At 41.5% G+C, this 27,020-nt stretch overlaps 1 protein-coding gene across 1 annotated transcript in view; it reads left to right on the forward strand.

Annotated features, from left to right (window-relative positions):
- Positions 1-436: 436 nt before the first annotated feature.
- The window catches only part of LOC108139358 (protein argonaute-3), a 144,663-nt gene continuing 118,079 nt past the window's right edge, over positions 437-27,020 (forward strand). The window contains exon 1 of the mRNA XM_041708576.1: positions 437-699. Within this exon, the coding sequence (XP_041564510.1) occupies positions 591-699 (109 nt within the window). The 5' untranslated portion in view covers positions 437-590. The remainder of the gene's footprint in view (positions 700-27,020) is intronic.

Genomic DNA, 27,020 nt, shown 5'->3' on the forward strand with positions numbered 1-27,020 from the left:
CTCCTTGGTCACAGACTATCTTTTTAGGCACCCCGATAAGGCCATGAAACTCTTTACTGCCTTAACGATTGTTCATATCGCACCAGGCTTGGTGCAACATCGCTAGCTTGGCATCACTGTTGCCCAACCGGGTAAAACCTCTCTCCATATATGCTCAGGCTTAGACCTCACGCCATATTTTTTGTAGAGCATTAAGAGAAATGAAGTGCATGAAGCAGCCAGTGAATTCAACCCCGAAACCGAATTTTTATTAAACACTTGGAAGGACTCAGCACGGCATAGACCCGCCCCTACATTTGATCCTTAGAACCGGATTCCACCAGCTTATCGTTTCCCACCAGCTAAGTAATTTCAAGGTTTTCTATTTCTATATTTATATTTTTTTAACACACACACTCCGCACTCCAATTGGACTCCATTTTGTGTGAAAAAAAAATATATATATAAACATACCTGTCGTCTCTTTTGTCGATTCTAATTTTCGAGCATAAATTTGTAAAATATACATCATCTTCATTCGCACCTTCACACACATACAAGCTTTAAAGATAGACGAAACCACATTAGGAAAAATCATTCCTAATGATTATATGTTACAATTAAAAGATAGTGTTAAAACAAACTTTAAATCAACGGAATTGGAGCCAAGTACTGCAAAAAATGATTTTTTTTACCCCAGTCCAGTCCACGGAACAAAAGGTACTATTTAAAATGTCAATTTTACAATAATTTTTCAACACTTAAACATTTTTTGAAAAAAAAAACCATTTCAAATAATCTTTACACCCGTTACTCGTATACTAAAAGGGTATACTCTATTCGTTGAAAAGAATGTAGCAGGGTAGAGTTATATATATTCTTGATCAGTATCAATAGCAGGGTAGTCAGTGGTAGAGTTAAATTTATATATACTACTTTCTTTACAACTTAAAAAAAAAAAAACATAAAATTAAGAAAATTTAATGAAATCTTGATTTGAATCGATAGTATGGTCAATGTTGGCCGCGACCTCGCCTTAAGTGCTCCACCCCACCTGCCGGTATTGATAATTCACGGTTCTTGGACATATCTTGGACATTTCATTTCGCCCATTACATGAACGTGTTGATGTCCAACAAGGTAAATTTGGTGCGAAATTTCATCACAGCACCCTAAATAGCCGACAGAGAAGGTCGACGAAACTGTCCATAAAATGAAAGCGCGCGTTAACTATAAGTAGGTTCTTTGACAAATGTTCCTGGATAAGGCCGACCAAATAAATGTTTGGACTTGCTGGTTTCAAGTTTAAAATCAGAATGAATTCTTTATTTTATAATTCTTTTCTCGAAGCCTAATGTTTACATATAATATGCCGACCTAGGGGAAGGGAATCGTAATTGGAGCGGATGCATATATGGGGCTTGGATTCAGCAGTGGTTGCGATGTTTGTTTGGTTGGAAACTTAGTTGCCAATGAAATGTTTGGTTCTAGCTGCTCGCCAACCGTATAGGTTTAGGTGGGGAACCGCCGAGGGAAAGTGACAGGTGGAGCAATGGTTTGTGCGAAACTAGCGGGTGGGGAGACTGGGTGAAGGTGGTCGTTCGCTTAGAGAAACAAGCCACAGCCAATACTATTATCATAATCACTGACAACATGGTATATGTCGCTGTCGTGTGTATTGTTGCTCCCGTTTGTATCCCATTGATCCATAGTTTCGTTTCCAAATCTTCCATTTTTATGTCATGGATTCTCAATTCTTGGATTGTTCTGTTCTTTTTCATGGTTGAAATTTGTATACCACAGCCTTTGTTTTGCCGTACCAAGTTTTTCTACCGCCTCATATTGGACGTTGTTCACCATGGCTCTGCACCCGCTAAATGTGATCATTACTGACTCATTCTGGGTTCTGCTCTGTCCACAGTCTGTTTGCAGTTTTACATTTTCCACTCTGGTTCGAAGTTCCTAGTTACGAGTCCGGCATCCCTCGTCTCACAATCCGCTTCCTTTCCGCTAATCAGACTTTTAAATCATTCTTCATTAATTTGGTTTACAATCTTATTATTCTTACAAATATACAAATTTCTTATCTTCTAACATTTATCCTTATAATAGTACATTTGTTTATTATTTACTACATAATCTGGTGCGATTATGAATTCTGTTTTGTTCATTGGAAAAGGTATCATTCTCTGTAAGTAGTACTCTTCTTTTTTAAAAATTGGTAACCTTATCGAGAAAATTATATCCGTGTTTTTCATAATTGCCCTTAGCTCCAAAAACTCATACATATGCTCCAACAACCTGTATTCCTTGCTCCTCCAACTCTTTTATGCATCTGTTTCCTGTTTATCGTAAGTAAATTTCGAAATTAGTCCTATCTTTGCTAATAATAAACTTTCGACAAACTCATTCAAGTAGCCCTAGCATATCTATTGTTATCGCAATTCTATCGATATATTCTATCCTATAAATCCTCTTGTCTTCCTCTAAAAACGTTTTGCTGATTCCATTCTTGTAATTATTAATAAATGTCGTTACTCGACCTTGCTCCTCGTTTATATATTTTGTCAAGTTTTTAAACATTATCTTGATTTTAGCTCCTGTCCTCTCTTGTGAACTCAAATTCTCTTTCAATCTCCTCTCCTCTTCCTGCATTTTCCTTTGCTCCTCTTCTACCCTTTCTGCGTCTTTCGCGTCTAAGTTCCCTTTTATGGATTTAACTGCAGATCCTAATCTATTGATTAGTCCCCTTGCTTTCCTCTTTCTGGGGCATATTGCCTCTAATCTGCTCTTGATCATCTGTAATTTGTTTTGCAAAACCTTAACAAGGTCCCTGTTTCCGAGTCTTCAACTATCTACGTGAGTGTTCGTTCCAACTGTTCTGTTGCCTTTTGATATTCTTGTAATTTTACTATGTGTATCAATGTTTCATGAGTTTTTATTATCTTTGCAGCGCCTAGATTTATCTGTGCTAGTGGTTCTTCTCCTAGCAATGGCCGGATCTCGAGTTTCCTATCTGCGGCCATGATCCTTGACCACCTGTAATTATTAATCGTTTGGTTTGATTAATCTTCTGATTTTTCCCATATGGATTTTTTGTGGTTTAGTAGAGGTTAGTGTGAGACCGTTGTTTTTCATCACCTTGTGTTTTGAAAAACGAGGAGTTAATTTATCCCTCCTGTTTTCCTTCCTAAATATTTTGTCTCCTGGTTGTACTGTGTCCGGGTTTTGTCTGTCGATATTAGCCGCCTCTATTCTTTTGTTCTTTTCTTGCTGAACCTTTTCCTTAATTCTTGGATAAAGCTCCGCTTGAAAGGCATTAATCTTCTGTAAATGATCGTGTTCGTTATTAAAGGACACGTTATTTAGGAAGTTGTGCGTTCTCCCTGTAAACAACTCCTTCGGTGTTAGTTTCGTTGCTGAATGAATGGCGTTATTTTAAGTTATAAATGCCTCATCTAGGACTTCTTCATGCCTGGTTTTAAGTTTCTTTTTCCTTTTTGTCTCGTTTATTAGTCGATATATTTCTGTGATCGTCGAGTGCAATCTTTCGACTATAGAATTGCTCGACGATTGCTGAAAGGATGTAGTATGTAGCTCTAATTCGTACTGCCTACAAAAGTCCTTGAACAAGTTGGAAGAGAATTCCACTCATTGGTCACAGACTATCTTTTTAGGCACCCCGAATAAGGCCATGAAACTCTTAACTGCCTTAACGATTGTTCATGTCGCACCAGGCTTGGTGCAACATCGCTAGCTTGGCATCACTGTTGCCCAACCGGGTAAAACCTCTCTCCATATATGCTCAGCCTTAGACCTCACGCCATATTTTTTGTAGAGCATTAAGAGAAATAAGTGCACGAAGCAGCCAGTGAATTCAACCCCGAAACCGAATTTTTATTAAACACTTGGAAGGACTCAGCACGGCAAGGACCCGCCCCTACATTTGATCCTTAGAACCGGATTCCACCAGCTTATCGTTTCCCACCAGCTAAGTAATTTCAAGGTTTTCTATTTCTATATTTATATTTTTTTAACACACACACTCCGCACTCCAATTGGACTCCATTTTGTGTGAAAAAAAAATATATATATATATAAACATACCTGTCGTCTCTTTTGTCGATTCTAATTTTCGAGCATAAATTTGTAAAATATACATCATCTTCATTCGCACCTTCACACACATACAAGCTTTACATTTACCCGTCGGCGCTCACAATTAATAAAAATCATCCAACGTTTTATTTTTATGTGAAAATTTATGTTGTGCAGAAAGGAATAGAGGGTTTATGCACATACCAAATATCACATCCACATACACACATACGTAATTCCAAAATCATCCAATTTTATTATTATTTTTCATGTGAATATTTGTGTTGTGCAGAAAGAAACAGGGGGCTTATGCGCATACCAAATATCACATCCACATACACACGTATTATTCTAACATCACAATATATTACACATCCGAATATATTAACATCAAAACATACATACCATAACATCCGAATATTATAACATCAAAACATACATACCATAACATCCGAATATTATAACATCAAAACATACATACCATAACATCCGAATATTATAACATCAAAACAATAACAAATAGCGCCAACAGGAAATTATATAAGTGGAAACCGCACTTGTCGGACGGGCGAGTTAGAGGGCGGCACCAACAAACGATCGCGGCATCCCGAAAAACAAAACCCTATAATTATAAAGGGTTATTTGCTGTTATTTAGTAGCTACGACTATATCATAACAACATTCATTTCTACTTACGTACATATTGTATTAGTGTGAGTGAAATTACGCAGGGTTGCATATCGCCTTTTAGAATAATCTAGCCAATTAAGGTGAACCGCGTTTGCAAACAACTCGAAGCTCGATAAACCTTTTCCACCTTAAAAATAACGACGAAATTAATTATTCGAATAAATAAAAATAAATATTCCAGAAAAAAAAATGTTCTGATTTCACGCGTTCCCAATCCATTTCTGCTGTTTTGTTGTTTGGTGTTATTCAAAATTACCATACATTTAAGTATTAAGAAGTGCTCCACCCACAACAAAATTGAACCATCAAACACCGGTTCGATTTCACGCGTTCCCATTTTTGCTGTTTTGTTTTTTGAATTTGTTAAACATAGCAACAATTTTAGGTATTTAAATCGGTTCATCCAAAAACTAATTAAAACACCAAACCGCGTTCCGGCTCCACGTGTTCCGCATCCAGGTCTTCTGGTATTATATGATTCAACCTACCCAACTATACACATATGTTGTTCCAAATATATTCTCCAAGCACATATCAATTTTACATCGGCAGCACAACTTCCTAGTTGATGCCTTATTTCCATTCATCGGCTCGTCCCATCCGTTTACTTTTTTACTCCTACGCGAGGTTATTATGCCAATCGGTGAAAGTGAGGAATCAAAGGTTCAGTTGATCGTCCCAGCAGCTGGCACCTCACACCGAGTCAGAGCCCACAGCGAGTCGTCACTGCCCACCCACAAGGCAGAATCCAGTAAAACCTTTAGTCCCTCTATTAAGAGAAGCCGTCCATCCAGGACAACAAGCGAGAAGTCCGTATCTTCTCTAAAATCCGTAACTCTGCCAAAAACGAGATCAACTGCAAAAATGACTCAGGCTGACGATGACATAGCTTTGACAAAATTCGTGACTTTAACCGACAGAGTAAGTCAATTCGAAGCCAGAGTCACACCCCAGCTGACCAACTTCCGTCCGTTCACACAAATAAGGTCCAAGTTGATCAGATACGGGCTCTCTGGGGCAAGGTGGAGAGAGAGTTCGAGACGTGCTCTGCGGTCCTCTCTGTATTAAAGTGTAAAGCACGATTACAGTCATGCAATCTAAGTATGATTACTGTTACTCGGTCTTCGAACGATGCGCTGCAACATTAAGCGAAACGATTGAAAGCGCTAGCGTTCAACAGCTTAGTCAGCCTTCCACACCGGCGCCTCGTCCTAGTGGGTGCCGCGTTCCCCCAATAGACTGCGAAATTTTTAGTGGCGACTATGTTCATTGGCCGACTTTCCGCTTTCGGGCGTCGAAAAGCTGTTCCATCTCAACTCGAAAACGAGTGGTGAAGCAAAGTCCATCGTTGCGCTATCCCCTTTAACCATCGAAGGGTTTGAATCAGCATGGAGGAACCTGCAGAATCGTTTTGAAAACAAGCGGCTGCTCGTCAACAGCCAGCTTAAGATTCTGTTCAATCTTCTGTGCGAGCAGTCTCTCCTTTAACCATTCGAGATTCCATGGTGGAATGATATCAAGGTTTTTTTTTTACAAGGTCGTCATCGAACCCTTGAGGCAATTGAAGAGTTCAAACCTACGGTGGCGGCTCAATCTAGAGGTCCAAGAACTAAAAGCGGTTCGCGGATTATCCACAACTTTGAAAATAGGGTCACAGTAAATCCACAATCGTGTAGACTTTGTTCAAGAGAAAACCATCTCATCCGTATGTGTCCCCAGTTACAAAATATGCCCGTCGCGGATCTGGAACAGTATTTAAAACAGCAAAAACTCTGTTTGAACTGTTTTGCAAGAACCCACATGTTTAGAGACTTCACAAGTACTCACAACTGCTACACTTGCAAAGGTCGCCATAACACTCTCCTGCTTCGTTGCGGCCCCCCACAACTCCAGTCAGCACCCATACCTGACCTCCAACCACCATTACAGTCAGCATCCATACCTGACTACCAGCAAAGTATACAGTCCACTCCATCGAACGTCCAAACGTATCTCGCCGGCGTGTTCACTACGAGGTCCTCCTGAGCACGGCGCTCAAAGAGATCTGCCACTTGGGCATAAGGTACTCTGCACGCGCTTTAGTTGACTCAGGATCAGAAGCAACCTTTATATCGGAACCGTTATTCAACCTAATTAAGCTCCTCTATGAATCCAACCAAGCTCAAGTTGCGGGAGTAAACCAAACTGTTGCTGCTCAGCCTCGCAAGCGCAACATAGGCTCCCATATGCCTCCGCATATGTTGTTACCACATTTAGCTGGAAATCTCCCATCCTATACGATACCCGAAGGTTCGTTAAGGGACCTGCCCAACCTCCAACTAGCAGATCCGAATTTCTACCAGATTGACATGCTCATAGGCGCTGATCTACTTCCATCGATTTTTCTAGGCGGCTTCCAGTCAAATGAGACCATATTCGGGTGGATTCTATGCGGCCCAATCGCGGAGAATCCCACTAACAGAAGGGTGAAGGTGGTCGTTCGCTTAGAGAAACAAGCCACAGCCAATACTATTATCATAATCACTGACAACATGGTATATGTCGCTGTCGTGTGTATTGTTGCTCCCGTTTGTATCCCATTGATCCATAGTTTCGTTTCCAAATCTTCCATTTTTAGGTCATGGATTCTCAATTCTTGGGTTGTTCTGTTCTTTTTCATGGTTGAAATTTGTGGTATTTCCAGCCTTTGTTTTGCCGTACCAAGTTTTTCTACCGCCTCATATTGGACGTTGTTCACCATGGCTCTGCACTCGCTAAATGTGATCATTACTGACTCATTCTGGGTTCTGCTCTGTCCACAGTCTGTTTGCAGTTTTACATTTTCCACTCTGGTTCAAAGTTCCTAGTTACGAGTCCGGCATCCCTCGTCTCACAATCCGCTTCCTTTCTGCTAATCAGACTTTTAAATCATTCTTCATTAATTTGGCTTACAATCTTATTATTCTTACAAATATACAAATTTCTTATCTTCTAACATTTATCCTTATAATAGTACATTTGTTTATTATTTACTACATAATCTGGTGCGATTATGAATTCTGTTTTATTCATTGGAAAAGGTATAATTCTCTGTAAGTAGTACTCTTCTTTTTTAAAAATTGGTAACCTTATCGAGAAAATTATATCCGTGTTTTTCATAATTGTCCTTAGCTCCAAAAACTCATACATATGCTCCAACAACCTGTATTCCTTGCTCCTCCAACTCTTTTATGCATCTGTTTCCTGTTTATCGTAAATAAATTTCGAAATTAGTCCTATCTTTGCTAATAATAAACTTTCGACAAACTCATTCAAGTAGCCCTAGCATATCTATTGTTTTCGCAATTCTATCGATATATTCTATCCTATAAATCCTTTTGTCTTCCTCTAAAAACGTTTTGCTGATTCCATTCTTGTAATTATCAATAAATGTCGTTACTCGACCTTGCTCCTCGTTTATATATTTTGTCAAGTTTTTAAACATTATCTTGATTTTAGCTCCTGTCCTCTCTTGTGAACTCAAATTCTCCTTCAATCTCCTCTCCTCTTCCTGCATTTTCCTTTTCCTCTCTTCTAACCTTTCTGCGTCTTTCGCGTCTAAGTTCCCTGTTATGGATTTAACTGCAGATCCTAATCTATTGATTAGTCCCCTTGCTTTCCTCTTTCTGGGGCATATTGCCTCTAATCTGCTCTTGATCATCTGTAATTTGTTTTGCAAAACCTTAACAAGGTCCCTTGTTTCCAAGTCTCTGTGAGTGTTCGTTCCAACTGTTCTGTTGCCTTTTGATATTCTTGTAATTTTACTATGTGTATCATGAGTTTTTATTATCTTTGCAGCGCCTAGATTTATCTGTGCTAGTGGTTCTTCTCCTAGCAATGGCCGGATCTCGAGTTTCCTATCTGCGGCCATGATCCTTGACCACCTGTAATTATTGTTCGTTTGGTTTGATTAATCTTCTGATTTTTCCCATATGGATTTTTGGTGGTTTAGTAGAGGTTAGTGTGAGACCTTTGTTTTTAATCACCTTGTGTTTTGAAAAACGAGGAGTTAATTTATCCCTCCTGTTTTCCTTCCTAAATATTTTGTCTCCTGGTTGTACTTTGTCCGGGTTTTGTCTCTCGATATTAGCCGCCTCTATTCTTTTGTTCTTTTCTTGCTGAACCTTTTCCTTAATTCTTGGATAAAGCTCCGCTTGAAAGGCATTAATCTTCTGTAAATGATCGTGTTCGTTATTAAAGGACACGTTATTTAGGAAGTTGTGCGTTCTCCCTGTAAACAACTCCTTCGGTGTTAGTTTCGTTGCTGAATGAATGGCGTTATTTTAAGTTATAAATGCCTCATCTAGGATTTCTTCATGCCTGGTTTTAAGTTTCTTTTTTCTTTTTGTCTCGTTTATTAGTCTATATATTTCTGTGATCGTCGAGTGCAATCTTTCGACTGTAGAATTGCTCGACGATTGCTGAAAGGATGTAGTATGTAGCTCTAATTCGTACTGCCTACAAAAGTCCTTGAACAAGTTGGAAGAGAATTCCACTCATTGGTCACAGACTATCTTTTTAGGCACCCCGAATAAGGCCATGAAACTCTTTACTGCCTTAACGATTGTTCATGTCGCACCAGGCTTGGTGCAACATCGCTAGCTTGGCATCACTGTTGCCCAACCGGGTAAAACCTCTCTCCATATATGCTCAGCCTTAGACCTCACGCCATATTTTTTGTAGAGCATTAAGAGAAATGAAGTGCACGAAGCAGCCAGTGAATTCAACCCCGAAACCGAATTTTTATTAAACACTTGGAAGGATTCAGCACGGCAAGGACCCGCCCCTACATTTGATCCTTAGAACCGGATTCCACCAGCTTATCGTTTCCCACCAGCTAAGTAATTTCAAGGTTTTCTATTTCTATATTTATATTTTTTTAACACACACACTCCGCACTCCAATTGGACTCCATTTTGTGTGAAAAAAACAAAAAAATTTATATATATATGTCGGCGCACACTAAGAGTGTGTGGATGTTGGTATGAGTGTATGGGTATACAGTCTCTAGAAAATTCCAGAAGACTAATTTCATCAGTAAAGTAATATTGCATCGGACTCTAACGGTGCTTTGTTTGGTTGTATGCGTGTTGTCGCTTAAGAAGTACCGTTTTAGCGGGGCGACAGCGTTGTGTCGCTGCTTTGTTTGGTTGTATGCGTGTTGTCGCTTAAGAAGTACCGTTTTAGCGGGGCGACAGCGTTGTGTCGCTGTCGCCGAGTGTGGTTCGGTGGAAAGCACAGAAAGAGGAAGGGATGACGCCAGTTGCGTTCAGGATTTCGTGCGTGTAAAACCGAAACTCGCTGCGCTATTACAATGTCGGAAAATAATATCAATGCTGCAACATCAGAAGTGGGATCTGGCTCGCTGCCTAATGAATCAGATGGACCATGGCGAATTTTAATGGAAATGCAAAATAAAAATTTGATCGAGCTTATTAAAGCTGTACAATCATCGACACCTGAAACAACAAATAAAAAAACAATTGTGCTACCAAAATTCAACGCGGATCTTGATGGCGCTGATGCATCGGCGTGGTGTTCTACAGTGAATATAATTTTGACAGAAAATACCATAAAAGGCAGTGCGTTGGTGATGGCCTTGAGTGCATCGTTGGAAGGTAGTGCGTCGCAGTGGCTTGCACAAACATGTTATCCTAACATAACATGGGACGAATTTAAAGAACTCTTCATGCAGCGTTTTGGCAGTGTAGAAACGCCAGCGGCTATGTTTTGGTCAATGTTAGCTAATTCTCCGGCCGATGGCGAATGTCTCTCTAATTATGCTAGCCGTATGATGACGACACTTCTCACAAAATGGCGAGACATGAATGTGGAGGAAATTGCAGTTTCGGTAACGCTTGCCAAGATGGCTCATGTTGATAACAGATTGCAGCGCCTAACCTTTACTTCAAATATGCGCACCAGAAGTGAGTTGCAAACCGAGCTTAAAGCATTCACGTTCAACAAAAGAAAGAAAACTTTGCAAGAGGAAATATCTTCAGCTGACGTAAAGCGTCCGAAACTTTCAACAATCAAGTGCCATTTTTGTGGAAAATTAGGCCACAAAATGATGGAATGTCGAGTTAAACAGCAGCAAAATCATCCTTCGTCTCATGGAACATTCTGGAACAATAGCGACAGGAGCGCACTTGCTCACCATAAAAAAGTGAACGTAACCTGCTTTAAGTGTGGTGAACTTGGCCATATTTCAACACATTGCAATAAGTTCAAGATGGATAAACACAAGGATACACACCAGATGAAAAGAGTGGAGCTATGCGAAGTGGTTGAGCCCAAAGGAGAGATGGTTCATCAAGGCGAGACGTTCATAACAACTTTCGATTCTGGATCGGAATGCTCATTGATTAAGCAGAAGATAAGTGTCAAATTAGTTGGTAAAAGAATTAACAATGTAGTGATGTTGAAGGGTATTGGTAGTGGTGGCATATGTAGCACATTACAAATACTTAGCAACGTAAAAATTAACCAACACTGTATTGAAGTTTTGTTTCATGTTTTGGACAATGAGTATTTGAAGAATGATATTGTTATTGGTCGAGAAGTACTGTATCCTGGATTTAATGTTATAATATCACCAGGAAAATTTGAAATTGTTAGATCAAAAACTGTAAATTATTGTTCAAATGATGAGAAATTTTGTGAATTAAATACCGATCTTGTGGGAGAAGATAGAGATAAATTACAAGATATTTTGGAAAAATATTCAAAAGCTTTTATTAATGGAATTCCGTCGTCTAGAGTTAGTTCGGGTGAAATGAAAATAAAATTAGTAGATCCAAGAAAAATTGTTCAAAGAAGACCATATAGGCTTAGCCCAAATGAAAGAGAATTGGTACGAGACAAGATTAAGGAATTATTACAACATAAAATCATAAAACCAAGTTGCTCACCTTACGCCAGTCCCATAATGTTGGTTAACAAAAAAGACGGCACTCATCGTTTGTGTGTTGATTACCGCGAATTAAATTCTAATACAGTCGCAGATAGGTATCCCTTGCCACTTATATCAGATCAGATAGCCAGACTTTATGGAGCAAAATATTTTACATGTTTAGACATGGCAAGTGGGTATTATCAAATTCCCATGCACAAAGAATCGGTAGAGTGTACAGCTTTTGTCACACCAGACGGGCAATATGAATTTTTGGCAATGCCTTTTGGGCTCAGAAACGCACCTTCAGTATTTCAACGCACAGTCATGCAAGCTCTTGGAGACCTTGCAAATACGTTTGTTGTCGTTTATATGGATGACGTAATGGTGGCTGCTGCAACAAAAAGTGAGGCTTTGGAAAGGTTGCAAATTACTCTTAATTGTCTCACGGAGGCTGGATTCTCATTCAATGTAAAAAAATGTTCTTTTCTCAAGTCAACAGTTCAATATCTGGGGTATGAAGTGAGTGCAGGTGAAATCCGCCCGAATTCGCATAAAGTTACAGCGTTAACTACCTTGCCACCTCCTAAGACAGTATCTGCTTTACGCCAATTTATTGGATTAGCGTCTTACTTCAGGCAATTTATGCAAGGATTTTCCTGTTTTATGAAACCGTTATATTTTTTGACTTCGGAGAAGAATGATTTTGTTAGGAAATCGGAACATGAAGAAATTAGACAAAAAGTTATTTCTATCCTTACACAAAAGCCAGTTTTAGTAATTTTTGATCCGAACCATCCGATCGAATTGCATACTGATGCAAGTTCTCGGGGATACGGTGCCATCTTGTTACACAAAATCAATAACAAGTCTCATGTCATTGAATATTTTAGTAAGGCTGCTTCTCCGGCTGAATCACGGTATCATTCTTATGAGTTAGAAACTCTTGCTGTTGTTTTGTCTATAAAACATTTTCGCCATTATCTATTGGGTAGAAATTTCGTTGTCTTCACTGATTGTAACTCACTTAAAGCATCAAGAACTAAAAAGGATCTATGTCCCAGGGTACAAAGATGGTGGGCGTATTTACAGTCCTTTACATTTGACATACAATATAAAGAAGGCAAACGAATGTCTCATGTTGACTTCTTTTCAAGAAATCCCCCTTCAGCAGAATTGACTTGCAAAACTCTAGAAAAACGAGTAAATTTGGCGGAAATATCTGACAATTGGCTTTTGGCCGAACCCATTATTTAACCCATTCGCTTAAAATTGATGCCGAAAATTGCATAAATGCTGTCACGTCCGCTATTTCTCTATTTGGAGTACCAAATCGCATAATAGCGGATCAGGGCAGATGTTTCGCCAGTACTAGATTTAGTGAGTTTTGTTCACAACAAAAAATTAATTTACATTTGATTGCGACAGGTGCAAGTAGGGCTAATGGTCAAGTTGAACGCATTATGAGCACATTAAAGAATTTATTAACGGCCGTTGAAACTAGCAATCGATCTTGGCAAGATGCATTAGGAGAAGTTCAATTAGCCTTAAACTGTACGGTTAGTCGAGTGACAAAAGCAAGCCCCTTGGAATTGTTTATCGGCAAAGTTGCTCGCCCGTTGGGGTTGCTTCCACCCTGCGATATGGTAGAAGAGGTCGACTTGGCAGAAGTAAGAACACGCGCAGGTCAAAATATTTCAGCTGCAGCAACATATAACAAGGAGCAATTTGATAAAAACAAGGCTAAAATTGTTGGATGCAAGGTTGGAGATTTCGTATTGTTAAAGAATGAAGAAAGGCATCAGACAAAGTTAAGTCCAAAGTTTAGGGGGCCGTTTCAAATAACTGAACTATTAGAGGGGGATAGGTATATGCTCAGGTCTTTGACAAATAATAGAAAATATAAATATGCTCATGATGACATAAGAAAAATGCCAAATGCTCAAATACCAGTTGAATTTGAAAGTTGTAATAAGGATTTAAATGTAATTGAAACTGAAACTGTTGAAAGAGACAGTAATGTAATAGTTGAAAAGGACACTGTTGAAAGAGACAGTAATGTAGTAGTTGAAAAGACACTGTTGAAAGAGACAGTACTGAAATAATGTAAAAATAAACTGTTGAAAGAGACAGTAATAAAGAAAATGAGTTGAATCAGAAACTGTTGAAAGAGACAGTAACGAAGTAGTTGAAAAGGACACTGTTGAAAGAGACAGTACTGAATAATGTAAAAATAAACTGTTGAAAGAGACAGTACTGAAATAATGTAAAGATAAACTGTTGAAAGAGACAGTACATTTGTTTTTAAGAGTTAATAATAAAATCTGTTATAATAATGTAAGCACAAGTGCAAAACAATTGTTTTGATCATGGCGTGTGGCGCATTAGATAATATTTTGAGAAACCTGAGTGGTTAATGATAATGTAAAAATGAGCTGTATCAATAGGAAGATGTTATTTGTAATGAAAATAATAGATTTAGATGATAAATTAAAAATTATATTTGAATAAACTTTTATAAGGTGTTGAATGGTAACAAAGCATTTTTGGTAAAATTGCACGAGGTCGTGTAATGGTCAGGATGGCCGTGTCGGCGCACACTAAGAGTGTGTGGATGTTGGTATGAGTGTATGGGTATACAGTCTCTAGAAAATTCCAGAAGACTAATTTCATCAGTAAAGTAATATTGCATCGGCCTCTAACGGTGCTTTGTTTGGTTGTATGCGTGTTGTCGCTTAAGAAGTACCGTTTTAGCGGGGCGACAGCGTTGTGTCGCTGCTTTGTTTGGTTGTATGCGTGTTGTCGCTTAAGAAGTACCGTTTTAGCGGGGCGACAGCGTTGTGTCGCTGTCGCCGAGTGTGGTTCGGTGGAAAGCACAGAAAGAGGAAGGGATGACGCCAGTAGTTGCGTTCAGGATTTCGTGCGTGTAAAACCGAAACTCGCTGCGCTATTACAATGTCGGAAAATAATATCAATGCTGCAACATATACATACCTGTCGTCTCTTTTGTCGATTCTAATTTTCGAGCATAAATTTGTAAAATATACATCATCTTCATTCGCACCTTCACACACATACAAGCTTTACATTTACCCGTCGGCGCTCACAATTAATAAAAATCATCCAACGTTTTATTTTTATGTGAAAATTTATGTTGTGCAGAAAGGAATAGAGGGTTTATGCACATACCAAATATCACATCCACATACACACATACGTAATTCCAAAATCATCCAATTTTATTATTATTTTTCATGTGAATATTTGTGTTGTGCAGAAAGAAACAGGGGGCTTATGCGCATACCAAATATCACATCCACATACACACGTATTATTCTAACATCACAATATATTACACATCCGAATATATTAACATCAAAACATACATACCATAACATCCGAATATTATAACATCAAAACAATAACAAATAGCGCCAACAGGAAATTATAAAAGTGGAAACCGCACTTGTCGGACGGGCGAGTTAGAGGGCGGCACCAACAAACGATCGCGGCATCCCGAAAAACAAAACCCTATAATTATAAAGGGTTATTTGCTGTTATTTAGTAGCTACGACTATATCATAACAACATTCATTTCTACTTACGTACATATTGTATTAGTGTGAGTGAAATTACGCAGGGTTGCATATCGCCTTTTAGAATAATCTAGCCAATTAAGGTGAACCGTGTTTGCAAACAACTCGAAGCTCGATAAACCTTTTCCACCTTAAAAATAACGACGAAATTAATTATTCGAATAAATAAAAATAAATATTCCAGAAAAAAAAATTTTCTGATTTCACGCGTTCCCAATCCATTTCTGCTGTTTTGTTGTTTGGTGTTATTCAAAATTACCATACATTTAAGTATTAAGAAGTGCTCCACCCACAACAAAATTGAACCATCAAACACCGGTTCGATTTCACGCGTTCCCATTTTTGCTGTTTTGTTTTTTGAATTTGTTAAACATAGCAGCAATTTTAGGTATTTAAATCGGTTCATCCAAAAACTAATTAAAACACCAAACCGCGTTCCGGCTCCACGTGTTCCGCATCCAGGTCTTCTGGTATTATATGATTCAACCTACCCAACTATACACATATGTTGTTCCAAATATATTCTCCAAGCACATATCAATTTTACATCGGCAGCACAACTTCCTAGTTGATGCCTTATTTCCAGTCTTCGGCACGCATTATCCAGCGCCAGCATTCATCGGCTCGTCCCATCCGTTTACTTTTTTACTCCTACGCGAGGTTATTATGCCAATCGGTGAAAGTGAGGAATCAAAGGTTCAGTTGATCGTCCCAGCAGCTGGCACCTCACACCGAGTCAGAGCCCACAGCGAGTCGTCACTGCCCACCCACAAGGCAGAATCCAGTAAAACCTTTAGTCCCTCTATTAAGAGAAGCCGTCCATCCAGGACAACAAGCGAGAAGTCCGTATCTTCTATAAAATCCGTAACTCTGCCAAAAACGAGATCAACTGCAAAAATGACTCAGGCTGACGCTGACATAGCTTTGACAAAATTCGTGACTTTAACCGACAGAGTAAGTCAATTCGAAGCCAGAGTCACACCCCAGCTGACCAACTTCCGTCCGTTCACACAAATAAGGTCCAAGTTGAGCAGATACGGGCTCTCTGGGGCAAGGTGGAGAGAGAGTTCGAGACGTGCTCTGCGGTCCTCTCTGTATTAAAGTGTAAAGCACGATTACAGTCATGCAATCTAAGTATGATTACTGTTACTCGGTCTTCGAACGATGCGCTGCAACATTAAGCGAAACGATTGAAAGCGCTAGCGTTCAACAGCTTAGTCAGCCTTCCACACCGGCGCCTCGTCCTAGTGGGTGCCGCGTTCCCCCAATAGACTGCGAAATTTTTAGTGGCGACTATGTTCATTGGCCGACTTTCCGCTTTCGGGCGTCGAAAAGCTGTTCCATCTCAACTCGAAAACGAGTGGTGAAGCAAAGTCCATCGTTGCGCTATCCCCTTTAACCATCGAAGGGTTTGAATCAGCATGGAGGAACCTGCAGAATCGTTTTGAAAACAAGCGACTGCTCGTCAACAGCCAGCTTAAGATTCTGTTCAATCTTCCCCCTGTTTCCCAAGAATGTGGGAAATCCTTAAAGCACCTGGAGAGCACAGTCCAAGAGTGTTTGACAGCCTTGGAAATCGAAAAGGTAGACACCACCAAATGGGATTGTCTGCTGGTCTTTCTGTGATCCTCGAGGCTGCCGAAATTGACGCTGTCTCTGTGCGAGCAGTCTCTCCTTTAACCATTCGAGATTCCATGGTGGAATGATTTCAAGGTTTTTTTTTTACAAGGTCGTCATCGAACCCTTGAGGCAATTGAAGAATTCAAACCTACGGTGGCGGCTCAATCTAGAGGTCCAAGAACTAAAAGCGGTTCGCGGATTATCCACAACTTTGAAAATAGGGTCACAGTAAATCCACAATCGTGTAGACTTTGTTCAAGAGAAAACCATCTCATCCGTATGTGTCCCCAGTTCCAAAATATGCCCGTCGCGGGTCTGGAACAGTATTTAAAACAGCAAAAACTCTGTTTGAACTGTTTTGCAAGAACCCACATGTTAAGAGACTTCACAAGTACTCACAACTGCTACACTTGCAAAGGTCGCCATAACACTCTCCTGCTTCGTTGCGGCCCCCACAACTCCAGTCAGCACCCATACCTGACCTCCAACCACCATTACAGTCAGCATCCATACCTGACTACCAGCAAAGTATACAGTCCACTCCATCGAACGTCCAAACGTATCTCGCCGGCGTGTTCACGACGAGGTCCTCCTGAGCACGGCGCTCATAGAGATCTGCCACTCGGGCATAAGGTACTCTGCACGCGCTTTAGTTGACTCAGGATCAGAAGCAACCTTTATATCGGAACCGTTATTCAACCTAATTAAGCTCCTCTATGAATCCAACCAAGCTCAAGTTGCGGGAGTAAACCAAACTGTTGCTGCTCAGCCTCGCAAGCGCAACATAGGCTCCCATATGCCTCCGCATATGTTGTTACCACATTTAGCTGGAAATCTCCCATCCTATACGATACCCGAAGGTTCGTTAAGGGACCTGCCCAACCTCCAACTAGCAGATCCGAATTTCTACCAGAGTTCGCAGATTGACATGCTCATAGGCGCTGATCTACTTCCATCGATTTTTCTAGGCGGCTTCCAGTCAAATGAGACCATATTCGGGTGGATTCTTTGCGGCCCAATCGCGGAGAATCCCACTAACAGAATAGCTTCCTTCCCGACACGATTGTCTGTCACTGAGGTTAGACAGCATCCTCATCAAATTTTGCGAGGTGGAGGATGTTCCAGTGAAGCTGGTTGAGGTATCCAGCTCGGTGTGTGAGAACAACTTCCAGCACACAACTAAAAGGGATGAGAAAGGGAGGTATGTGGTTTCCTTGACTTTTAAGGAGCCTAGCAATATAAAGCTGGGACATTCAAGGCCTATCGCATTGGCGCAATTCCTTAGAAACGAGGCACGGCTAAACAAAAACGTCACCTTATAAGAGCAGTACGATTCAGTCATCCAGGAGTATTTAGATTTAGGTCATATGCATCTGGTCTCTCCAAACGACGGCTCCAACAAGTTTTATTTGCCACACCACGCGGTTTTCAAACCAGACAGCACCACGACAAAGGTTCGCGTCGTGTTTAACGCCTCCAATCTATCGTCAAACGGGTACAATCTTAATGATATCCTTCATACAGATCCGGTACTGCAATCTGATTTGACCACCCTGATCCTCAAATGGCGCTTCTTCAACGCCGACATCACCAAGATGTACCGGCAAATTCTCGTTCATTCCGATCATACGCGCTTCCAAAGAATCCAGTTCCGCGATAAGGAAGAGAAGCTCTGCGACTATGAGCTTAACACGGTGCTTCAACAGCTAGCTCAGGATGTACTTGACCAATATCCTTGAGCAAGTGACATAATTTCCAGATTCATGTATGTCGACGACGTTCTAGCTGGCAACCACACGCAGCAGTCCGCTGTTCTAGCCATCAAAGAACTCAGTTTGGCCCTCGAAAGTGCAGGGTTTCCATGGCGAAAGTGGACCTTAAACGAGAAGGGACTCTTGCAAGGGTTCCCAAAAGACCACTTGATCAGCTTGACTTCCTTGAGTTGCAAGAGGCCAGTATAGCAAAAACCCTAGGAATCCGTTGGCAAGCGACGTCTGATAGTTTCTTTTTCCTGCCGAGGGAAATTTCTCTTCAAACAGACTACACCAAACGAAAGGTTTTATCCCAGATAGCTAAACTATTTGATCCAGCAGGATGGTTATCGCCTTTCATCATCCGGGCCAAGATTTTCATGCATGAATTTTGGCTGCGGGTATTAAGTTGTGACCAGCCTCTCCCGACTGGTCTTGTCACAAGGTGGCATGATTTTCTTAAAGGGTATCCAGCCCTGAAAGAGATTCGCTTTCCAAGATGGGTGCGATTTTATCCTGCAGCGAAATTGCAGTACCACAAGTTTTGCGATGCATCGCAGAGCGCCTATGGTGCTGCCATTTTTGTCCGTGTCGAAACGACTGACGGCTGCTTCATAACCCTGCTTTCATCCAAGACCCGAGTTGCTCCAGTAAAGTCCATTTCCATACCGCGCTTGGAACTTTGTGGCGCAGTGCTTCTCTCTGAACTAGCTGCAGCAGTTTTCTCCGAGATGCCTCCTAAAGAAAATGAGTTGAATCAGAAACTGTTGAAAGAGACAGTAACGAAGTAGTTGAAAAGGACACTGTTGAAAGAGACAGTACTGAATAATGTAAAAATAAACTGTTGAAAGAGACAGTACTGAAATAATGTAAAGATAAACTGTTGAAAGAGACAGTACATTTGTTTTTAAGAGTTAATAATAAAATCTGTTATAATAATGTAAGCACAAGTGCAAAACAATTGTTTTGATCATGGCGTGTGGCGCATTAGATAATATTTTGAGAAACCTGAGTGGTTAATGATAATGTAAAAATGAGCTGTATCAATAGGAAGATGTTATTTGTAATGAAAATAATAGATTTAGATGATAAATTAAAAATTATATTTGAATAAACTTTTATAAGGTGTTGAATGGTAACAAAGCATTTTTGGTAAAATTGCACGAGGTCGTGTAATGGTCAGGATGGCCGTGTCGGCGCACACTAAGAGTGTGTGGATGTTGGTATGAGTGTATGGGTATACAGTCTCTAGAAAATTCCAGAAGACTAATTTCATCAGTAAAGTAATATTGCATCGGCCTCTAACGGTGCTTTGTTTGGTTGTATGCGTGTTGTCGCTTAAGAAGTACCGTTTTAGCGGGGCGACAGCGTTGTGTCGCTGCTTTGTTTGGTTGTATGCGTGTTGTCGCTTAAGAAGTACCGTTTTAGCGGGGCGACAGCGTTGTGTCGCTGTCGCCGAGTGTGGTTCGGTGGAAAGCACAGAAAGAGGAAGGGATGACGCCAGTAGTTGCGTTCAGGATTTCGTGCGTGTAAAACCGAAACTCGCTGCGCTATTACAATGTCGGAAAATAATATCAATGCTGCAACATATACATACCTGTCGTCTCTTTTGTCGATTCTAATTTTCGAGCATAAATTTGTAAAATATACATCATCTTCATTCGCACCTTCACACACATACAAGCTTTACATTTACCCGTCGGCGCTCACAATTAATAAAAATCATCCAACGTTTTATTTTTATGTGAAAATTTATGTTGTGCAGAAAGGAATAGAGGGTTTATGCACATACCAAATATCACATCCACATACACACATACGTAATTCCAAAATCATCCAATTTTATTATTATTTTTCATGTGAATATTTGTGTTGTGCAGAAAGAAACAGGGGGCTTATGCGCATACCAAATATCACATCCACATACACACGTATTATTCTAACATCACAATATATTACACATCCGAATATATTAACATCAAAACATACATACCATAACATCCGAATATTATAACATCAAAACAATAACAAATAGCGCCAACAGGAAATTATAAAAGTGGAAACCGCACTTGTCGGACGGGCGAGTTAGAGGGCGGCACCAACAAACGATCGCGGCATCCCGAAAAACAAAACCCTATAATTATAAAGGGTTATTTGCTGTTATTTAGTAGCTACGACTATATCATAACAACATTCATTTCTACTTACGTACATATTGTATTAGTGTGAGTGAAATTACGCAGGGTTGCATATCGCCTTTTAGAACAATCTAGCCAATTAAGGTGAACCGCGTTTGCAAACAACTCGAAGCTCGATAAACCTTTTCCACCTTAAAAATAACGACGAAATTAATTATTCGAATAAATAAAAATAAATATTCCAGAAAAAAAAATGTTCTGATTTCACGCGTTCCCAATCCATTTCTGCTGTTTTGTTGTTTGGTGTTATTCAAAATTACCATACATTTAAGTATTAAGAAGTGCTCCACCCACAACAAAATTGAACCATCAAACACCGGTTCGATTTCACGCGTTCCCATTTTTGCTGTTTTGTTTTTTGAATTTGTTAAACATAGCAACAATTTTAGGTATTTAAATCGGTTCATCCAAAAACTAATTAAAACACCAAACCGCGTTCCGGCTCCACGTGTTCCGCATCCAGGTCTTCTGGTATTATATGATTCAACCTACCCAACTATACACATATGTTGTTCCAAATATATTCTCCAAGCACATATCAATTTTACATCGGCAGCACAACTTCCTAGTTGATGCCTTATTTCCAGTCTTCGGCACGCATTATCCAGCGCCAGCATTCATCGGCTCGTCCCATCCGTTTACTTTTTTACTCCTACGCGAGGTTATTATGCCAATCGGTGAAAGTGAGGAATCAAAGGTTCAGTTGATCGTCCCAGCAGCTGGCACCTCACACCGAGTCAGAGCCCACAGCGAGTCGTCACTGCCCACCCACAAGGCAGAATCCAGTAAAACCTTTAGTCCCTCTATTAAGAGAAGCCGTCCATCCAGGACAACAAGCGAGAAGTCTGTATCTTCTATAAAATCCGTAACTCTGCCAAAAACGAGATCAACTGCAAAAATGACTCAGGCTGACGCTGACATAGCTTTGACAAAATTCGTGACTTTAACCGACAGAGTAAGTCAATTCGAAGCCAGAGTCACACCCCAGCTGACCAACTTCCGTCCGTTCACACAAATAAGGTCCAAGTTGAGCAGATACGGGCTCTCTGGGGCAAGGTGGAGAGAGAGTTCGAGACGTGCTCTGCGGTCCTCTCTGTATTAAAGTGTAAAGCACGATTACAGTCATGCAATCTAAGTATGATTACTGTTACTCGGTCTTCGAACGATGCGCTGCAACATTAAGCGAAACGATTGAAAGCGCTAGCGTTCAACAGCTTAGTCAGCCTTCCACACCGGCGCCTCGTCCTAGTGGGTGCCGCGTTCCCCCAATAGACTGCGAAATTTTTAGTGGCGACTATGTTCATTGGCCGACTTTCCGCTTTCGGGCGTCGAAAAGCTGTTCCATCTCAACTCGAAAACGAGTGGTGAAGCAAAGTCCATCGTTGCGCTATCCCCTTTAACCATCGAAGGGTTTGAATCAGCATGGAGGAACCTGCAGAATCGTTTTGAAAACAAGCGACTGCTCGTCAACAGCCAGCTTAAGATTCTGTTCAATCTTCTGTGCGAGCAGTCTCTCCTTTAACCATTAGAGATTCCATGGTGGAATGATATCAAGGTTTTTTTTTTACAAGGTCGTCATCGAACCCTTGAGGCAATTGAAGAATTCAAACCTACGGTGGCGGCTCAATCTAGAGGTCCAAGAACTAAAAGCGGTTCGCGGATTATCCACAACTTTGAAAATAGGGTCAGAGTAAATCCACAATCGTGTAGACTTTGTTCAAGAGAAAACCATCTCATCCGTATGTGTCCCCAGTTCCAAAATATGCCCGTCGCGGATCTGGAACAGTATTTAAAACAGCAAAAACTCTGTTTGAACTGTTTTGCAAGAACCCACATGTTAAGAGACTTCACAAGTACTCACAACTGCTACACTTGCAAAGGTCGCCATAACACTCTCCTGCTTCGTTGCGGCCCCCCACAACTCCAGTCAGCACCCATACCTGACCTCCAACCACCATTACAGTCAGCATCCATACCTGACTACCAGCAAAGTATACAGTTCACTCCATCGAACGTCCAAACGTATCTCGCCGGCGTGTTCACGACGAGGTCCTCCTGAGCACGGCGCTCATAGAGATCTGCCACTCGGGCATAAGGTACTCTGCACGCGCTTTAGTTGACTCAGGATCAGAAGCAACCTTTATATCGGAACCGTTATTCAACCTAATTAAGCTCCTCTATGAATCCAACCAAGCTCAAGTTGCGGGAGTAAACCAAACTGTTGCTGCTCAGCCTCGCAAGCGCAACATAGGCTCCCATATGCCTCCGCATATGTTGTTACCACATTTAGCTGGAAATCTCCCATCCTATACGATACCCGAAGGTTCGTTAAGGGACCTGCCCAACCTCCAACTAGCAGATCCGAATTTCTACCAGAGTTCGCAGATTGACATGCTCATAGGCGCTGATCTACTTCCATCGATTTTTCTAGGCGGCTTCCAGTCAAATGAGACCATATTCGGGTGGATTCTTTGCGGCCCAATCGCGGAGAATCCCACTAACAGAATAGCTTCCTTCCCGACACGATTGTCTGTCACTGAGGTTAGACAGCATCCTCATCAAATTTTGCGAGGTGGAGGATGTTCCAGTGAAGCTGGTTGAGGTATCCAGCTCGGTGTGTGAGAACAACTTCCAGCACACAACTAAAAGGGATGAGAAAGGGAGGTATGTGGTTTCCTTGACTTTTAAGGAGCCTAGCAATATAAAGCTGGGACATTCAAGGCCTATCGCATTGGCGCAATTCCTTAGAAACGAGGCACGGCTAAACAAAAACGTCACCTTATAAGAGCAGTACGATTCAGTCATCCAGGAGTATTTAGATTTAGGTCATATGCATCTCGTCTCTCCAAACGACGGCTCCAACAACTTTTATTTGCTACACCACGCGGTTTTCAAACCAGACAGCACCACGACAAAGGTTCGCGTCGTGTTTAACGCCTCCAATCTATCGTCAAACGGGTACAATCTTAATGATATCCTTCATACAGATCCGGTACTGCAATCTGATTTGACCACCCTGATCCTCAAATGGCGCTTCTTCAACGCCGACATCACCAAGATGTACCGGCAAATTCTCGTTCATTCCGATCATACGCGCTTCCAAAGAATCCAGTTCCGCGATAAGGAAGAGAAGCTCTGCGACTATGAGCTTAACACGGTGCTTCAACAGCTAGCTCAGGATGTACTTGACCAATATCCTTGAGCAAGTGACATAATTTCCAGATTCATGTATGTCGACGACGTTCTAGCTGGCAACCACACGCAGCAGTCCGCTGTTCTAGCCATCAAAGAACTCAGTTTGGCCCTCGAAAGTGCAGGGTTTCCATGTCGAAAGTGGACCTTAAACGAGAAGGGACTCTTGCAAGGGTTCCCAAAAGACCACTTGATCAGTTCTGACTTCCTTGAGTTGCAAGAGGCCAGTATAGCAAAAACCCTAGGAATCCGTTGGCAAGCGACGTCTGATAGTTTCTTTTTCCTGCCGAGGGAAATTTCTCTTCAAACAGACTACACCAAACGAGAGGTTTTATCCCAGATAGCTAAACTATTTGATCCAGCAGGATGGTTATCGCCTTTCATCATCCGGGCCAAGATTTTCATGCATGAATTTTGGCTGCGGGTATTAAGTTGTGACCAGCCTCTCCCGACTGGTCTTGTCACAAGGTGGCATGATTTTCTTAAAGGGTATCCAGCCCTGAAAGAGATTCGCTTTCCAAGATGGGTGCGATTTTATCCTGCAGCGAAATTGCAGTACCACAAGTTTTGCGATGCATCGCAGAGCGCCTATGGTGCTGCCATTTTTGTCCGTGTCGAAACGACTGACGGCTGCTTCATAACCCTGCTTTCATCCAAGACCCGAGTTGCTCCAGTAAAGTCCATTTCCATACCGCGCTTGGAACTTTGTGGCGCAGTGCTTCTCTCTGAACTAGCTGCAGCAGTTTTCTCCGAGATGCCTCCTACTCACTACGACACTTTTTATTGGACGGACTCTACGATAGTGCTTGCATGGTTAAGCAAGCCAGCATGCACCTGGACTATATTCGTTGCCAACAGAATTGCGAGAGTTGATCAACTAACCAATAGAGAACAGTGGTTTTATGTGAAATCGGAAGATAACCCGGCTGATCTGGCAAGCAGAGGCGTCTCAGCCCAAGAGCTTAAGGACAACGACCTTTGGTGGTGCGGGCCTGAGTGGTTGGGGTCACAACCATTCAATTTGTCGGTCCAGCTAGAAACCGAGCTCGAACAACACCAAATAAAGTGTAACAACGCTATAGCGCCTCCGGCAACTGACATTTTGGAGAGGTTTTCAGCGTTTGAAAGGTGTTCAACGCTGTTCTCGCTTACGTCTTCCGGATTGCATGAAGGTGTCGCAAGCAACATGTCGACGGTAAGGCAGAATTCTCTGCAACAGAGTTGTCTGACGTCCAAGAGCGGCTAATTGTGCTCACTCAGCAAAATGAATTTGCAAGAGAAAGCAAGGCCTTAAGCAACAAGCGAAAAATTCCAGTCTCAAGCAGCATTTCAATTTAAACCCCTTTTTCGACGGTGACGGTGTCTTAAGAGCAAGCGGACGTTTACGAGCGTCTGAGATGCTAAGTTATGATGAGAAACATACAATCATCATTCCAGCAAGGTGTATTTTTGCAAAACTTCTTGTTCTTTTCACCCATCGCATATCCTTACATGGGGGTAATCAGTTGGTGATCCGACTGATTCATTCCAAGTATTGGATTCCTAAGCTAAGGAATCTTGTAAGGGAAACCATTCACTCTTGTCGAGTGTGCACCTTCTACAAAAAGAAGCTGCAGACTGAGCTGATGGGAGATTTGCCCTCTGCGAGATCCACATTTTCCAGGCCTTTCACTCACACGGGCATTGATTTCGCGGGACCATTTGACATTAAAAGCTATGTCGGTCGAGGTTGCAAGGTAACAAAGGGGTATGTTTGCGTTTTTGTATGCTTTAGGACCCGAGCTATCCATCTAGAAGCTACGTCAGACTTAACCACTGAGAAGTTTCTGGCAGCCTTCTCGCGCTTCTCCGCCCGACGTGGCTGTCCACACCACATACACTCTGACAACGGCAAAACGTTCGTTTGAAGCTCAACGTCCTTATCCAAGGATTTCATTGAAGCCACGAGGGCATTGATACTTTCCAATATAGTCTCCAAAATATGACCTGGCACTTCAACCCGCCCGGCGCACCTCATATGGGGGGCTATGGGAGGCAGGTGTCAAAAGCTTCAAGACACACTTCTACAAGCAGACGACGCGGGAAATATACATTCGAGGAACTAACTACCCTCCTAGCAAAAATTGAGGCCTGTTTAAACTCGAGGTCTATTTCTCCAATGTCCGAAGACCCCACTGACCTTGTAGCTCTTAGCCCTGGGCACTTCTTAATGGACACTTCTCGTCTCCGTGACCGAGCCCGAGATTAAAGAAACCCCCCTTTCCATTATTAACCGGTGGCAGCGGCTAAAGGCCCTACATCAGCAGTTTTGCTTTCGATGGAAGGAAGAGTAATTGAAGGAGCTCCACAAAAGAACTAAATGGCAATCCTCAATGCGAGACGATCAGACGGGGGATATGGTGGTGATCAAGGAAGAAAACCTACCACCAAACGAGTGGCGTCTTGGGCGGATCCAACGTGTGCATCCAGGCGCAGATGGCTTGACCCGGGTGGCAGATGTCAACACCACACGGGGCGTTATCCGACGACCAATCGCGAAGATGATCCGTCTCCCGATGGAGGCCACTGAATTCAAGTGACTCTTCCTTTTGTTCACGCCTCCCAGATTTATCCACTGTCAGACGTTCTTACTAGTCCTCAGTTCATGTCGTCCTCTGGTGTCTGTCCTTATGCATGTCACAGTCATCTGCATCATCCATAACACATTACCTTTGTTATACCCTTGCAGAGGGTATTATAATTTCAGTCAGAAGTTTGCAACGCAGTGAAGGAGACATTTCCGACCCTATAAAGTATATATATTCTTGGTCAGCATCACTAGCAGAGTCGATCTAGCCATTTCCGTCTGTCCGTCTGTCTGTCTGTCCGTCTGTCCGTCCGTTTCTACGCAAACTAGTCTCTCAGTTTTAAAGCTATCTGCATGAAACTTTCCCAAAAGTTGTCTTTCTATTGCAGGTAGTATAGCATATAGCTCCCATAGGAACAA

Source organism: Drosophila elegans, unplaced genomic scaffold (genome assembly GCF_018152505.1).
Source record: "Drosophila elegans isolate 14027-0461.03 unplaced genomic scaffold, ASM1815250v1 contig_288, whole genome shotgun sequence".
Lineage (NCBI taxonomy): Eukaryota > Metazoa > Arthropoda > Insecta > Diptera > Drosophilidae > Drosophila > Drosophila elegans.